This window comes from Pan paniscus, chromosome X (assembly GCF_029289425.2).
Source record: "Pan paniscus chromosome X, NHGRI_mPanPan1-v2.0_pri, whole genome shotgun sequence".
Lineage (NCBI taxonomy): Eukaryota > Metazoa > Chordata > Mammalia > Primates > Hominidae > Pan > Pan paniscus.
This window is the reverse complement of record NC_073272.2, coordinates 33,465,258-33,483,784: the sequence shown is the minus strand read 5'-3', so window position 1 is coordinate 33,483,784 and position 18,527 is coordinate 33,465,258. Positions and strand designations below refer to the sequence as shown.

The 18,527-nt window shown below is 35.3% G+C and overlaps 1 protein-coding gene across 1 annotated transcript in view; it reads left to right on the top strand.

Annotated features, from left to right (window-relative positions):
• DMD (dystrophin) overlaps window positions 1-18,527 on the top strand; it is a 2,218,635-nt gene that overhangs the window by 1,664,777 nt on the left and 535,331 nt on the right. Inside the window, exon 54 of the mRNA XM_063601607.1 lies at window positions 12,845-12,999. Coding sequence (XP_063457677.1) covers window positions 12,845-12,999 — 155 coding nt within the window. The remainder of the gene's footprint in view (window positions 1-12,844; window positions 13,000-18,527) is intronic.

The window sequence follows — 18,527 nt, the reverse complement described above, 5'->3', positions numbered from 1 at the left end:
GCGCGAACCCTGGAGGCAGAGTTTGCAGTGAGCCGAGACAGCAGCACTGCAGTCCGGCCTGGGCGAAAGAGCGAGACTCCGTCTAAAAAAAAAAAAAAAAAAGAATAGAAGGTTTTGTGGATTGAATAGTGTCCCCCACTCCCAAAAGACATACTAAAAGCCTGAGCCCAGGTACCTGCAAATGTGACCTTATGTAGAAATAGAGTCTTTGCAGATGCAGTCAAGTTAAGATGGTATTTTTATAAGAAGAGGAAAAGAGGCATACACAGAGAGAAGAATGCTACATAAAGGCACTGACCACGGGAAAAACACCATGTGATGTTACAGTTAGAAATTAAAGTGCTACAGTTGCAAGACAAGTAAAACTAATGATTAACAGCCATCATTAGAAGCAAGGAAGAGGCAAGGAAAAATTCTCCCCTACAGGTTTCAGCAGGAGTATGGCCTGCTGGAATCTTGATTTTGGATCTAGCCTCCAGAAGTCTGAGACAATGAGTTTTGTCTACCCAGCTACGCAAATTGTGACACTTAATTACAGAAGCCCTAGGAAACGAATACAGAAGAGGATTTCCTCAACCCGATAAAAGGCAGCTACAAAAATTCCACAGCTAATGTTATTGTGAAACACTGAATGCTTTCCCCTAAGATCAGGAAATAGTGAAGGATGCCTGGTCTCACCACTTCTATTCAGTATTGTACTGGAAGTTCAGGCCAGGGAAATTAGGCAAGAAAAATAAATAAAAGACATCCAGATTAGAAAGGAATAAGTAAAATTATCTCTACTTGCAGACAACATGACCTTGTAATTAGAAGATTTTGAAGAATCTATGAAAAAATATTAGAAATAATAAAATAATTCAGCAAATTTGTAGGATACAAGATCAATATACAAAATGAATTATTTCATACATTAAAAATGAATAATCTAAAAGTGAAATTAAGAAAATATTTACAATGGCATCAAAAAATGTTAAAAACTTAGGAATAAAAGAGATGCAAGGCTTGTATACTGAAGAATACAAAGCAGTGTTGAAAGAAATTAAAGATAAAAAAATAGAAAAATATCACGTGTTCTCAGATCAAAAGACTTAATATTATTAAGATATCAATATCCCCCCAATTGATCTACAGACTCTATGGAATCATTATCAAAATCACAACTGGCTTTTCTTTTTCCAGAAATTGACAAGTGGATCCTACCATTTCTATTGAAATGCAAGGGATGTAGAATAGTCAAAACAACCTTGAAAAAAGAACAACATTGGAGGAGTTAACTTTCCAATTTCAAAAACTACTACAAAGCTACAATTATTAAGACAATGTGGTACTAGAATGTGAATAGACATATAGATCAATGAAATAGAATTGAAAGTTCAAAAGTAAACCTTTGCATTTATGGTCAACTGATTTTTGACAAGGGTACCAAGACAATTCAATGGAAAAAGAATAGTCTTTCACAACCTGGTGCTAGAATAACTGGATATACACATGAAAAATAATGAAATTTGGCCCCACCTCACACCATACACAAAAATTAGCTTAAATGTATCATAAAAGAAAACAAATAATCTGATTAAAATGGGCAAAACACTTAAACATTTCTCAAAAGAAGATATACAAATAGCTAACGGGTTTGTGAAAAATGCTCAACATCACTAATCATTGGGGAAATGCATATTACAATCGCAGTGAGATGTCACCTTACACCTGTTAGAATGGCTGTTATAAAAAGAGAAGAATGATAACAAGTGTTGATCAAGGATATGGAAAAAAGGTAACACTTGTATATCATTGGTGGGAATGTATATTAGTACAACCATTATGGAGAACAGTATGGTAGCTCCTCAAAAAACTGAAAACAGAATTACCATAGGATCCAGCAATCCCACTTCCGGGTATATATCCAAAAGAATTTAAACCAGTATGTCAAAGAGATATCTTCACTCCTGTGTTTATTGCAGCATTAGTCACAAAAGCCATGATATGGAATCAACTTAAGTTTCCATCAGTGGATGAATGGATAAAGAAAATGTGGTACATATACACAATGGAGTATTATTCAGCCTTAAATAAAGAATATCCTTTTGTTTATGACAACGTGGATGAACCTGGAGGACATTATACTAAATGAAATAAGGCAGGCACAGAAAGTCAAATACTGCGTGATCTCACTTATGTGTGGAATCTAAAAAAGTCAAACTCATTGAAGTAGAGAGTAGAATGGTGGTTACCAGAGGCTGTGGATTTAGGGGTGGAAAATGGGGAGATGTTGATCAAAAGAGGTTAAAAACTTTAGTCAGGAGGAATAAGTTTTTGAGACTTTATGACACAACCTGGTGACCATAGTTAATAATATTATATTGTATATTTCAAAATTGCTAAAATAACAGATTTTAAATATTCTTGCTATAAAATATGATAAATATATGCGGTGATAGATACGTTAAATTGCTCGATATAATCATTCCACAATGTATACATATATCAGAACATACATGTACCCCATAAATGTATATAATTATTTGTCAAAGCAAAATAAAATTAAAAATAAAATGTTTTAAAACTTTTGTAAAATAAACTTTATAATAATATATTTTTAATGAATCATAGAGCTAAATATATTAATAAGAACTAAAACTTTAAAACTCTTATAAGAAAATGTAGGAATACAATGGATTATGCAATGTTTTCTTAGATATGACACCAAAAGCAAAAGTAACCGAAAAATACACAATTTGGACTTTAACAAAATTAAAACTTTTGTACTGCAAGCAATATTGTAAAGAAAGGGAAAAGACAATCCTCAGAATGGGTAAAAATATTTGTAAATCTTATATTTGATAAGATACTTGTATCAAGAATATATAAAAACTCATAATTCAACAACAAAAAGGATAAATGACTTAATTACAAGTGAAGAAACAGTTTGAATAGGCATTTCTCCAAAGTAGATGTATAGATCTCCATAAGCACATGAAAAGATGGTTAACATCATTGATTGTTTAAAAAATGCAAATGAAAACCACAAGGAGATAGTACTTTTTACCCACTAGGACGGCTAATACAAAAAATACAGACAATAACAAGTGTTGAGAAGATGAAGAATACTTGGAATTTTCACATTACTGGTGGAAATGTAAAATGGTGAAACAACTTTGAAAACAGTTTGGAAGTTCCTGGAAATATTTTTTTAATTTTTAATTTTTGTGGGTACACAGTAGGTATATATATTTATGGGATACAGGAAATATTTTGATATAGGCATACAATGTGTAACAGTCACATTGGGGTACATGGCCTATCCCTCACCTCAAGCAATTATCTTTTCTGTTACAAACAATCTAATAATAATCAGTTATTTTTAAATTCACAATAAATTTTTTGACTGTAGTCATCCTCTTGTGCTATCAAATACTAGATCTTATTCATTCTATCAAACTATATTTTTGTATTATATATTTCACTACCCATTAACCATCCCCCCCTTTCCCCCTACCACTACCCTTCCCAGTCTCCTGGAAATATTAAACATGAAGCTACCATATGACAAAACCATTCTACTCCCAGGTGTATGCTGAACAGAAATAAAAATACATGTACACAGAAAACCTTTATACAGATGTTCATAGCAGCATTATTTATAATAGCCAAAAAGTAGAACCAACCCAAATGTCCATCAGCTAATGAATAAATTTTAAAATGTCCTCTACATCCAAAAATGGAATATTATTTAGCAATAAAAAGAAATGAAATACTGATATGCACTGTAACATGAGTGAACCTCAAAAATATGCTAAGTGATAGAATCCAGTCACAAAAGACCCCAAATTGTATCAATACATTCATATAAAACATCCAGTAAAGACTGAAGGAGGAGGAGAATAGACAATAGAAAGGGACTGTTAATTGGTATGGATTTCATTGGGGGCAAATAAAATGTTCTCAAATTAGATCATAATAATGGTTGCACAACCCTGAATACATTAAGAACCAGAAAATTATGCAGTTTAAGTGGGAGAATTTTATGGTATGTTAAAAAGTATATCTGCATGTCATTGACTACAGATCTTTTCTTATTTTTTCAAGTTTTATGAACACAGTTTTAGAAACATAGTCTCCATTTTTCTCTTTCATGAAGCTGCTTGCCAGCTATAGAAATGAAAAAATAGCCATGTCTGTGGAACATAACTGCTACCTAGATGGGAGCCTCCATCACACAATGGATAGGGAGCTATTTTCTTTTATGGTCAAGAAAGGCAGGTTCTGTCCTATAGAATATATTCTGAGATGTTACCTGTAGTTCAGAAAAACAGGGATATTGTTGTTCTAAACATTTCCTCAACATTTATATGGCTTCCTATTTATTAATAAGAGAACCTGTTCTTTATGTGTCATTATACTAGTTTATTCTAGCCCTGGTCCTGGTCCAGGACTGTCTGGAGGTATTAGAATTGCCCTACTCTATGTGAAATAAGGTCATATCTGAATAGGTATGTCAGTCAGCATAGGCTAAGCTACAGTAATAAGCAACCTCAAATCTAGAGGCTTAATAGTCTATATTTTACTCATGTTACATGTTCGTTGTAGACTGATGAGAGCATTCTACTTAGCTTAGTCACTCGGGGACCATGGCTGATGGTATCTCCATCTTGGTACATTCTTTCATGATCATAGAGGCAAGGAACATGGTTCTTGAGCCTTCTGCCTGGAAGTGACCAGTAGACAAAACCAGTCACATGGCCATTCCTGAGTTCAATGGGGATGCCGATGTATAATCTTCTGGCGTGAAAAGGCACTGGATATTTGAGAACAATAATGCAGTCTACCACAATATGCTCATGGGGTCTGAAAAGGAGCTGAAAAAATGCCATTTTCTGGGGTTCTGTCCTCTGGCATTGTTTCTGGAATCGTTTCCACCCATCCATTTCTACACCCTCTCAACTGACTTTTCTCAGATGCCTGGGGTAGCTGGGTGATTTGTTAATTACAATATTGCTTAAGCCTTTTAATAAAGTCAGCAAATTAAAGAGAGAACCCAGATAAAGAGAATGCTTTCAAAAATGTCATAATGAAATTAAGGTAACGAAGCACTTGGAGACCTCTCCTCCCTTCTTTTTGTATGAAACTTATTCCAAAGAAGCTGGAAGAGAAATGGGGCCTGAAAGTAAAGAGGGGAAAAATATATTGTATGCCATTAGTTTAATTATAAAAATTCATTACATGAAGCCATGTAAGACAGAAAATAATGGAACTCTAATGGGTTGGCCGATAACACATTTACTAGTCTGCTCTCAGCTTGTAGTCATTGTTGAAAGGACAAAAAAGTAACGACGTTGGTATGTAGTCTTCAAAGCTATTGTAAAGATTAATCATTTTCAGTAAGCCGGAAAATGAGGGCCATTTTCTTAAATAATATGCCCTGTATAGAGTGTTACCTTCTGAATCAGAGTTGTTTGGTAATGTCAGAGGTTTAATAGATGAGTCTTGAAGTTAATGGTGAGAGGCTTTACTTTTGAAATGGCTTTCTTACAGCTATTTTAACATTTCTATTATAAATCCATAAAGAGGTTTTATAGGTCGTTTTAATTCACACAAGGAAGGAAGGGATCGTGCTTCTCTTTTCCCAATAAGGATTTATAGAACATTAATTCATTCTTGGGACCAAATTGTTTAGTGATTTTCAAAAATAAACTATGTATTTTTCTGCTGTCTTTTTTTCAGAAATGCCTTACTTTATTATACATAATAATTTTCCAGTCATGCTATAATCATCAAGATTGTTTTATATTCTTCAAAGCTCAGTTAAAATAAACCCAATCCTTTTCCTTAAATTTCTTTATATGGATGCATAACTTCTTTAACTGAACTGAAATGAAACCTGAATTGAGAGTCCAGAAACCTGCATTTTTATGATGACTCTTTCACTGACTAGCTATGTCACCTTGAACAAGTCACTTAACCTTTCAGAGCATTTATATTCTCATGTGGACAATTATGGAATTGCTCAAAAAGGAAGAAGATATCAAAAGATGAAAGTGAATATGTAGGTAGGGGTCATATATTCGAGGGCCTTGTAATCCAAAGAGAGAGGTTAGGACTTTGTCTTGCAGGTAATAGCAAACCATTGAAAGGTTTTACACAGAGGAGAAATGAGGTTCTATTTGCATTACAAAAAGATCATTTACGCAGTTGTATGTAGGTGGAAGGGTGGTTGGAGAGTGGAGGGAGGGAGCCAATAAAAAAGATTATTTTAGTACCTGAGCAAGAGATGATAGGGACGTAAATTAAGGTAGTGTCAATGGAAGTAGAAGATTTGGTTAAAAGTTAAAAAAAAAAAAAAAAAACTTATGATACAACTACCCAGGGAGTATGTTCCCTGCCTCCTGCTCCAGTTGAGGACCAACATATCAGATTGATCCAGAGACAGAATTTTGGAGAACATTAATATTTAAAGGACAGGCAAAAAAAAAAAAAATGCTTGAACACTCAGAGAATACAGAGGCGACCAAAAGAGTGGAAGCCAAGAAAGCAGAGAACTTCAAGAAGAGAATAGTCAGCAGCACCAGTTGCTGCAAATAAATCAAGTAAATAAGAACTTAAATCTTTCCATAGGCATTGGCTTTTGGTAACTGAATCAGTTAACTATTTTCACAAATGTGAGTGGCATATAGCAATAAGCCCATATTGCCTTTCATGAATTTACAGCTTGGGTGGGGTGGCACTTCTTCATGTTGCAGGTTGATTGGGGTCGCTCTGCTCCATATGTCACTCATTCTCCTCCTGAGATGAGTAGGCTAGTCCAGAGCATGTTTGTCTTAAGGTAATGGTGAAGTGCAAAAGGGATAGCCACACTGCATAAATACATTTCAAGCCTCTGCTTGTGTTACTTCTATTAATATCCCACTGGGATTAGGCAAAGCAAGTCACATGACCAAGCTCAATGTCAAGGGCATGCTGTCTTTCGTAGGAAGAATTTCAAAGTTACTTAGCAAAGGGCATGGATACAGGGAGAGGTAAAGAATTGGGGCCAGTAATTCAATTTGCCATAGTGACTTCTGTCAGAATAGTTTTAGTGGAACGATGATGGCAGAAGCCTGATTTTCATGAATTGGAGAGTGGCACGAATGTAATCAAGTTGAGATAATGAGTGAATATCTGCCTTCTAAAGAGTGTGACTGTGAAAGGAAAGAAAATGATAGAGTGCAGATTGTTGTTGTTGTTGTTGTTTAAAGATGAGAGAGACACTCATGTTTGAAGTCTCTAGAGAAGGTCCCCGCAGAGAGGCAAGAAGTTGGAACACACAAAGAGAGAGGGAGTATGTGGAGGAGGATCCCAGAATAGATGGGTGCCCAGATGGTGAAATCAACTTCCAATAGCAGAAAAATCGCCTCTTCCTCTGAGACTAGAGACAAGGATGCAAGATGTAAAGTCTGATATTTCATGAAATGTATGTTTGATATATTAAATTTCCCCCTGTGGAATTGTAGGTAGGATCATTTACTGTGAGATTTCTTTCAGTTCTTGTTGTCAGGAATTAGTCTGTAAACCACATTCGATATTTCAAACAGAGGAAATTCAATACAGAGGACTGGCTCCTCCATAGGAATGAAGGAGCTGACAAACCCAACAGAGGACAGTGAGGCAACCCAGAGTTTAGCAACTTCAGGAAACTATTACCACCTCAAGGGCTGGGGAACCGACAAGTTTCACCAAAGCCCAGAAACCAGAACCATCGGGTGCTAATTCAACCAATGTAAGGTCTGCACAGCAGGTAATGGAATTACAGAGGGAGCAGCCGTCCAGTGGGAAATGGAGACAAAGGAGATACTGCCAAGACAAAGAGAGAAGGGGGATAATTATCTTGTTTCACCCTTTCTCATGCTCTTCTATCTCCCACTAGTGTGTCTCATGACTTAACCTAGTTAGAAGCCAGCTAGCAAGAAATCCCAGGAAATTCTGACCTCCTATGGGAGTTAGTACATCTCAATACTGAGTGGAGTAGGAAATGGGTAGAGAATGGATCTAAGAGCCAACGACCTCTTAGTGGTTAGCTAACAGAGTTAAATTTTTCCATGAATCCCTTGGTTCATGAATGTAAATACAGGATCCAAGGAAAAATAACAAATCCAACATGTAGAACTTTTTGTTCATAAGCATATTAGGATCCTGTTTTACAATTTTCCAAGCAATTGCTTGATTTTGACACTTCAGGACAAGCCGGAGGCATGGTCAGAGCAAGTAACCCCATCCTAGTTGACAGATGACAAAACTGGGACTTACAAGGTTAATGACTTCCTTAAGATCAAACTGCAAAACAATGGACAAGCAAAACTTCCTGGGAAGATGTCCTTTCATTACTCTGCACTGCCTTTCTTGAAGTTCCTTTGAGACACAGTCATTAAAAATTTAAATAATAGTTCACCCGGAACAAACATTTATTTTGCTTGTAGGTGAATATCACAAAACACATTTTAAAAGGAAATTTAACCAATATTCAACCTTAAAATTTTAATGATAGAGCTATGCACTTGCTTTTATCTTCCAAGTTAAAGGGAGAATTTTAGAGTTGCAGCATTTCTAGACAATGTCCATAAAACAGCGAGCTACTTGCTTTGCATTCAGAAGGGGCTCACGCTGTGGGGAATATAGTTTGACTCATTAAAATTAGTAGTAGATGTACTAGCAGTAGTAATGATGATGATGATGCTGATGATGATTAATATTTATTTAATCCTTCGGGCACGCCAGGCACCTTTGTAAATGTTCTCCCTGAATTCTCTAAGTTAACCCACCTAATCATATTTCCACATAAATACTGTTAATATTCCCATTTAGCAAAGGAGGAAACTGAGGCACAGAAAAGATAATTAACTTTCCCATTTGCCACTAAGCGATCACGCCAGGATTCAAACCCAGCAGGCTCATTGTATTGCTCAGGCTTTTAGCTACTCTTTCTCTTCCTCCTCTCTTTTCTACCATGTAGGGTCAATATCACTAAAATAAGTTCTTACAAATAAAAGAAATGAGAGAAGACAAACAATTAAAGTAGAAAAAAATACTCAAAATTCTTGAAATTAATTCAGGTTGTCTCATAGTCCACAGTCACTTTTTCTACCTAAGATACTGTGAATATATATCAAGCACATAGTGCAGTAGCAGCATAATGGGTTTGAATATGAAAAATTTCTTTCCTGGTTGGGGAAACAATCTTTTGGGGATTTAGCATTTTATATTCTTCATAGAAAACACACACACATACACACACACACACACACACACACACACATATACAAAGGCAATCTTTTTTTATAAGCTAGTGCTCACAGTATTTTAAATTTCTTCACACACCATGATCACCACACAAGCAATTCCCTGTGGTGTACACCATTGTAAATGGAATTCAGAAAGAGAAAAGGGTGTGTGTGAAGTCTGTTGTATTTTTGAATTTACACTCCTTCTGAGGTCTGGAGTTATCCCAGTAGTAAATTTCACAGCAGTAGGCAAAGCTGGTCAAGGTCATGGTTCCTAGTGTGAATGACACTTGGGTAAAACCCAAGGTGGGCGGGCAGAATATTACCGTAGGAGAAAGGGAAAACATTCTGTGTGGGGAATGTCTTTAAGAAGGGAGAAAAAAAAAAAAAAAGGCTACCTTTGAGAACCTTTGTGTTTATATAAGGGCCTGAGCCCCCTCAATGTCAGTCAAGGTCAGTGGGGGTTTTACTTTTTAATCCTACATCCTCACAAAACCTGGGCAGTATTCAGTGAGGGTTAGCACTCAGTCAAGATTTCCTTAGGTATAACAGTCCTAACTTTCGCTGTGAATACAATTTTGCAGAAAAATATATGGCACGCGTATTTCTACCTTTCAAGCATTAAAGTACATCAAAAAGTTCTGGTTTGCCATCAAGCCTCACTCTTTACTACCTTGTTTAGTAGGAAATCTGTCATTTAACTCTAGCTTACTATTTCTTTCAGAGATTTTGGAAAATTCTAGGATATGTTATAATGTATAATTTTAGGCATTTTTATGATCTATTGATTATGTTTTTAGATTCATTGGCACCTTCTGCATTTTATGTTTTTTAATTTTAACAGCTTTATTGAAGTGTAATTGATATACAAAAACTGCATAAAATTATATGGGCTAGAACATGTGCATATACCCATGAAACCATCCAAATGGTATAACCTCTTATATCTAGACTTTTCAAACAGGAACCTATGAGTGATGGGTGGCTTCCAAGGTTATTTAACTTGCTTGAGTAAAATAAATGATTTTAATTATATATTTACTAAAAATTTTGTTTTTATTTTGTATTCCTGAGCTTTTACATATATGCTCTGATACTGGTCCATCATAAGTATTTTATTAACAATTCAGTGTTTTATAAAAGGAATTCATTTGAAAAAAGGTAACCAAGTTATTGGTCTCAGTTTTGTGGATGTTTATGCTATTAATTAGCAATTTAATAGATGAGAGATAATAAGCTCTTCTTTTAAAATGCAAATAGCACCCTCTGGATACTAAGGGCCAATTACATGTTCTTTCGTATCTTGGAATACATTTCTTTTATCACTTTAGGTTTGGCTTAAGTGAGGAGGAGAAAGAAAGAAGTGGTAATTTTGTACCCTAGGATATTTCTAGAAAAGGCAAGCCTTTGGCAGAAGTTCCCTCAGAAGGGCTTTCAAATAGTGTGAGGATCTGAAAAGTGGAGAATAGAAACTGTAATGCTTGATAAAAGGAGTATGGAAGAAAAGGCAGGCATTCCACACGGATAAATGTTAATTGTTTTGTAATAGCAGCAACTATGCTCTGTGCCTTTAGACACTGTCCTCTGCTTTCATAGCAAAAGTCAGTGATATTGGCATTAGCTTCTTGATAATAGTTTGGTAATCTGGATCTATTTGCTACATGCAGTAAATACTATTACTTGGTTTGATTCTAGGATGTTTTAGTTAACCGAGAAATTACATTATATATAGATTGTATATGTTCAGTAGGAGTTCACCAAACACGCTGAAATTATGCTAAGAATACTGTTTGATTTTTATTCTGTAAATATCATACTAACGCAAAAGAACAAATATTAAAACAAAAATGATTTTTCTCCTCAGAAGCATTATTTTCAATTTCTTCCATTTCGTGTTCAGCTCATGATTATGTATTCTTAGAGATAAACACAGTGTAGTTAAAAATTGTGTTCTGTTTTTTACACAAGAAAATTGTGCTCTTTTTACAGTGATTACTGTGCACATTTGCTACATATTGGACCATTGGAATGATGTATTATGTTCTTTTAATGTCCCTGCATTAAACATTGACATTGTTTCTCTTTTTTTTTTTTTTGTTTCCGAGATGGAGTCTCACTCTGTCGCCCAGGCTGGAGTGCAGTGGCGTGATCTTGGCTCACTGCAACTTCCATCTCCTGGGTTCAAGCAATTCTCTGCCTCAGCCTCCCGAGTAGCTGGGATTACAGGAGCCTACCAGCACACCCGGCTAATTTTTATATTTTTAGTAGAGACGGTGTTTCACCATCTTGGCCAGACTGGTCTTGAACTCCTGACCTCATGATCCACCCGCCTTGGCCTCCCTAAGTGCTGGGATTACAGGCATGAGCCACCGCACCCGGCCTGTTTCTCATTTTTTTACTGCTTTGGTTAATGAAGATTTTAAGTCATATAGTATATTGATCTTCTTCTGAAGATTTTATCAGGATAAAGTACCAAAAGTGAGATTATTGAGTCAATGGGAATAAGCATTTGTATGTCACTTGGTATCAATTGCCAAATTGTCCTAATAGATACTGTCCCCAGCAGTAATACATGAATGTGCTAGTTTTACTGGTCTTTTCAGCTTTGGATTTAATTTTTTGTTAATTTAATTGGTGTCCAAGTGTACCTTTTCAATTTAATACTCTATTTTTTATTACTTGAAAGTTAACTTTTTTCTTTTTAAATAAAATCATCCCACTCTTTCTCTTGTTTGAATTACCTGTTCCTATTCCTGTGTCCATTTATCAATGACTTAACCCATCCTATTGAATTTGATATAACTATCTTAACAATTAGTATTATCTTAATGCTTAGAAGCCTCCTCTCTGCACTTGCAGAAATGTTTAATAGAAATTTCAGGTTGATATGCTTCGAGATAAAACCTACCATTAATTGACTTCTTTCTTTGAAATATGTTTCAAGTGATGAGATAGCAAGTTTGAAAACACTGAATTGCCAAAGACAAACAACGAAGAAAATGTAGGTGATTTGGTTTAGTAAGATTCTTATATTTTGACTTTTATTCTAATTTTAAAGTAAGGTATTCTAAAAGTATTTTGATCCTTCAAAAAATTCGTGACTAGAATAACAGTACTATTCTTTTGTTGTTCAATATTTTCTGTATGCAGGTTTAGTTGAACGCCAGTAGATGGCACTAATTACATAAACAATTCAACAAGTTAATGAAGAGGGAAAGAAATGTATGAGGTTTTTTTCGTTCAAATGTTGTTATATGTCACATATTCAACAATTATATATGAGCTTATTTTTGTAGTTTTTTTCTCGTGATAAAAACAATTAAGCCCACTTTATTGCCAATTAATTGCTACTAAGTTGAAATACTTGATACTGGTTATTGCTCAAGATGCTGCATTTGAAAAGTTTGTCCTGAAAGGTGGGTTACCTTATACTGTCATGATTGACTAAATCATATGGTAGGTTAAAAGCAATCTAATATATGTATTCTGACCTGAGGATTCAGAAGCTGTTTACGAAGTATTTTAAGACACTCCAACTAGAGATTTCATAAAAAAAAACTGACATTCATTCTCTTTCTCATAAAAATCTATAGCAGTTGGCCAAAGACCTCCGCCAGTGGCAGATAAATGTAGATGTGGCAAATGACTTGGCCCTGAAACTTCTCCGGGATTATTCTGCAGATGATACCAGAAAAGTCCACATGATAACAGAGAATATCAATGCCTCTTGGGGAAGCATTCATAAAAGGTATGAATTACATTATTTCTAAAACTACTGTTGGCTGTAATAATGGGGTGGTGAAACTGGATGGACCATGAGGATTTGTTTTTCCAATCCAGCTAAACTGTAGCTTGGGAGGGTTCAAGACGATAAATACCAACTAAACTCACGGACTTGGCTCAGACTTCTATTTTAAAAATGAGGAACATAAGATCTCATTTGCCCGCTGTCACAAAAGTAGTGACATAACCAAGAGATTAAACAGAAAGCAAAATCCTGATTTATAGCTAGAAGAGCCATTTATCAGTCTACTTTGATAACTCTATCCAAAGGAATATCTTTCTATCTCATCATGGCACACACTGCCTTACCTGTTATCTGATAAATAAGTCACTTTGGGATTCATGATGGAGTTATAGCTGTACATGGTCTCATCCTAGTATCTCACTCCACACACCCAATGGGAAAATTTGTGGAGGGCAATATGACTCATCACTTCATTTCCCATTATATATGAATGGAAATTAACAGCGCTTATAGACAGTATCTCCTCAAACTAAGCCTTGTATCCTTATTATACCTCTCTTGATCTCTAGTGCTTTTTTCACTAGCATTTATTCCAATCATAAATAAAAATATAAATTATGTAACTAATTGTTAAATATTTGTCCTTTAAATTAATCTAAATGCCATGAGGGCAGAGATTTTGTCTTTCTCATTTGATACATCCCCAGGTCCTGAACCACGTGATATAATAGGGAGCTAGTAAATGTTTTTTGAATGATGACTCCCTTTGCAGAATGTACAATTACCTTGTGCAAGCTGAAAAAATAGCACCTGTACAATATGAGGAAGACCACGGTGAAAAATAATTGAGTTCCAAAATATGACATCAATTACTGAAAAAATAAGCTCGGTGATTTTTAACAAGAAGTAAAAGTCACCACTGGGGCCAAAACAGATTTTGAACTAAGAGTAGGAAGTCTTAGGAGAAATGAGATAATGATATATGGAAATTAAGCAGCCAACTAAATTTTGAAACTGAGCTAGACATTAGAGAGTAAAAACTCCTGTGAAGCTGAATTTAAGCTAGTCACCCTGGGGAATAGAGCAACTCTAATCCTGAATTCCAGACAGTAGGTGTATAGATGGAAAAGACCATGGAAAAGAAGATTCAACCTAAAGTTGGGAAGTTTTAATTGGAGCCCTATGAAAAAGACCCTGGTGGAGAAAGGGCAAACTTGAATATGGAGCTGATATTTGGAAAAATTCTCATAGTAACTACTTTTTCTCAATGGCAAGGCTTGGACTTTCTTCTCAAAGTACAGATCTTCTATGTGTTCAATTAAACAGGGACAGATTAGGTTCAGGAAGAGTTATTCACATGGAATCAATTGGTATCAGAGAGTCAACCATTAGATCTTAGTGGGAAATATCTGCTTCTCAAAGAGAAGTCTTTTGGGGAAAGCAAATTAAAGTCAGAGATTAATTTGATGAGCTTAGGGAATATAAACTAAGGAGCCAAGAAAAAAGCTTGCTCATGGTATGAAACTATAGCTTCAGGACACTGATCTATTCTATCTATACTACTCTTTCTGACAGACCCCTCTCTTCATTCTCATGCTCCTTGATGGCCCAAGCAACTCTCTCAGTTTTTTAAAAAATTGTTTTATTAAGGTCTTTGGATTCTTCATGGGAATGACTTCCAGTTTATATTTTTTGGCTTGGTTCCAAAAAGCTATCAGCTAAGGAATGCATATACTTACTTCCCCTATGGGTAAAGTAAATGAGAATTTTAGAAGCCAACTCACATTTTTAGCCTGTACAGAATCTGCAATTCACCAAGCTACTTCTGACTCATGTCTATAAAGTTCTTCCCTGTTCTTTTCTCACTTCACATGTACTCTTTGCAAGAATTCATCCACTTGTGTAGTTTCAGTCTGTTGATGACTACCCATCTATAATTCCAGCTGAGAATGATCTTTTGAGTTTTAGACATGTAGATCCTGCTGCTTTCTTTCGATGTTAATGTCCCACAGGAACTTCACATTGAAGAGGTCCAAAGCTAAACTCATCTTTGCCTTCTTCCAATCTCTTTCTCCAAATGCAACCTACTTCTGTTGTCCTTGTCTTAGTCCTTTTCGTGCTTCCGTAACAAAATACCACAGACTGGGTAATTTATAATGAACAGGGATTTGTTGGCTCATAGTTCTGGAGGCTGGGAAGTCCAAGATCAAGGGGCTGGAATCTGGTAAGGGCCTTCTTGTTGTGTCATGATTCCATGATGGAAGGTGGAAGACCAAAAGAGAGAAAAAATGGGGCCAAACTTGTCCTTATATGAAACTCACTCCCACAATAATGATGCTAATCCGTTCATGAAGGCAGAGCCTTCGTGTCCTAATCACCTCTTAAAGGTCACATTTACTACTGTTGCAATGGCAATTAAATTTTACCATAAGTTTGGGAAGGGAAAAACATTAAGCCATAGCATTCTGCCCCCTTTTCCCCAAAATTCATGTTCTTCTCAAAGACAAAATACATTCATTTCATCCCCAAAGCCCCAAAAATCTTATTTCAGCATAAACTCAAAAGTGCAATCTAATATAAATTAGATATGGGTGAGACTCAAGGCACAATTCATCCTGAGGCAAATTCCCCTCCATCTCTGAGCCTGCAAAATCGAATCAAGTTCATCCCCTCACCCCCTACCCTTCCCAGCATCAGGTAACCACCAATCACAGAAAGTTTTATTGATAGTCCTGCTCTAGATCATCTTTGTCTATGTTCACTTTAGCTATTTATCCTAGTGTTCCGTTATTGGAATACTAAGCATGTGGGAATTATTTATATTCTACTGTTCAAGGTCATCACCAAGGTCTGATTGCAAAAATTCAAAAAATTGCAACCTTAGGCATAAATGGGTTAAGCAGTTTAGGGTACATTTATAATAATTATTTACTATGCTACTTCAAAAATCTTATTGCCTCTATTTATAAATAAAAAGTGTTGTCTCTACACAGTGGCTTGTTGTAATGCATTTACTTGTTTCTGCCTGATTTTTTCTATTTATACATTTTCTTTTTTATTTTTATTTTTATTTTTTCACTTTTAAGTTCAGGGGTACATGTGCAGGTTTGTTACATAGGTAAACTTGTGTCATGGGGGTCTGTTGTACAGATTATTTCATCACCTAGGTATGAATCCTGGTACCTGTTAGTTGACTTTCCTGATCCTCTCGCTCCTCCCACCCTCCACACTCTAATAGTCCCTAGCATGTGTTGTTCCCCTCTACGTGTCCATGTGTTCTCATCATTTAGCTCCCACTTATAAATGAGAACATGGGGTATTTGGTTTTTTGTTCCTGTATTAGTTTGATAAGGACAATGGCCTCCAGATCCATCTATGTCCCTGCAAAGGACATGATCTCATTCTTTTTTTATGGCTACGTAGTGTTCCATGGTATTTGTGTTGGTCTCAAAAACTACAACTATGACAGGATGGCATTTTCACTTTTGTTGTTATATTAAACTCATCTTAAAAAGGAAAGATTAATAATATCAATATTTGGGTTATGGAGAAAAAGTATCTCATATCTTTGAAAAATTTCTGTAACTATAGCTTTTTAGGTAGGAGGGATTCTGTGGAAAGTTTTCTGATTACATCATTTCTCACGGTTCAGGTTAGACACCATTTTACTTTGAAACACTAATGCATTGCCTGCACTGAGACTTTCAGTCACATGGAGAAACCTAGGCAAAATTGTTATACACTTGGAAGAATATTTAAATTAGTAATAAAATCTTTAGTTTTAAACTGTTGAATGTTAAATAAGATATAAAATGTACTTGAAAGAAATTTGCTTTGATATCAGACACTGCCATGTTGCAGTTTCAAGACATAATAAAAAAGTAAACTAATGTTTATATTTTGCTGTTTAAGTTTATTAATACATCAGATGAGTCTTCAAATTCTACAGTGGCTTTTGATATGATCATTTTTACTTGCCATTTTATATAGAATAAATATAAATAGGCATTTATGCTTAAAAGGACCTAATCTATCTATGGAAAAAAGAGAAGGCTGCTTCTCAACTAAATTGTACAGTTTAGAAACCCAGATCTGAACATAGATTATTGTTGTGACCTATGTAGGAAAATATGTTGTTTTCCTTATCATAGTCCTTATAGAGTCCATGATAACATATAAAGCCAGAAATGTGAGCCTCTGCAAGTTCATTTCTTTGTCTTCAATCTCTGTGAATAGATACGAATTTGTGAATAAGATAATATTAGATGTGATATTATAAATTATTGTGAGAAGCCTCTAAGGGTTAGATTTCAAGGACTGCCATCTGGCTGATGACTTTATGATGACACTGTCATGAGATTTCATTTCCTTATTTCTATTCCAGGATCACTCTTTAAACAAGAAATAAGCATTAACTCTGAATTGTCTGCTTGTAGCTGTATGAGGGCTTCCACAACTGCCAACTAGCCAGGTACAAACTCATCAAGCAGAGGAGATGATCCTTGCATCAGAGGGTTAAACATGCCTAGAAGTTCCTTAGCTAAGCTCCCAGATACTAAAAAATCCCTCTAGGTTCTAAGAAAGATTCAGCATGTACATGTGTGTACATGTATGTGTGTACATATATACATATACGTGTATATGCATATGCATGCATATACATACAAACACATTTTCTTCCATAACATCTCAGTATTCTCTGTTCTTTATAATACTGTTTTGTATTTTAATGATCAAAATTAATAGTTGATCATCTGAAAAAATTTTGACCTGTTTTCTCCGTCTTTGACAACCTTGAAGGCACTTGTAAGTCACTCTTTGCTTCTCTATTCCTAGGTCCTTTCTCATCTTCATTGCAACAAGAAAAGAGAAAACAGTTGAGCCCTATTTTGTGTGTAGCAAGGAGCTACTCTAGTTAAACACTAGATCTCTTTTACATTCTCCAACATGTTGTTTTAGTAATTATTCTACTTTCTTTTTCTGGGATATTCAATTTCTTCTTTCTTTTTGCTCCTCCCCTTTAGCAGGCCAACATACTCAAGTCTCCCTCATCCTAAGAGAACTTTTTTAGTATATCATTTTTTTTCTATCCAGCTGTACTTGCTTCTGCTTACTATATCATTTCTAAGCAGTAGTTGGCATTACTGTTTCCTGTTCTTTAGCTACTAGTTGTACTTTGACCCACTCCAGTCTCACTTCCCCAGCACCACCACTTTATGAAAACAAGGACTTACTAAGATCATCAGTGACTTTGTAATAGCTAATTAGTGTATTTTAATTCTTCCATCTTCTTGACTATATTTTAACATTGATCCTGTTGGTCAACTCTGCTAATCAAAACTTTATCCTCCTTGGTTCCCAGAACAATATTATCTTGAATATCTCATTTCTCTAATCATGTAATAATTGTGAGGTGCTTGGCACAATGCCTAGTGCGTAGTAAGAACCCAGTAAAATATCATCTGCCATCAACATCATAAAAATTAATTTACTTACTCAACAAATACTTTTGTATGAAGTTTGTGCTA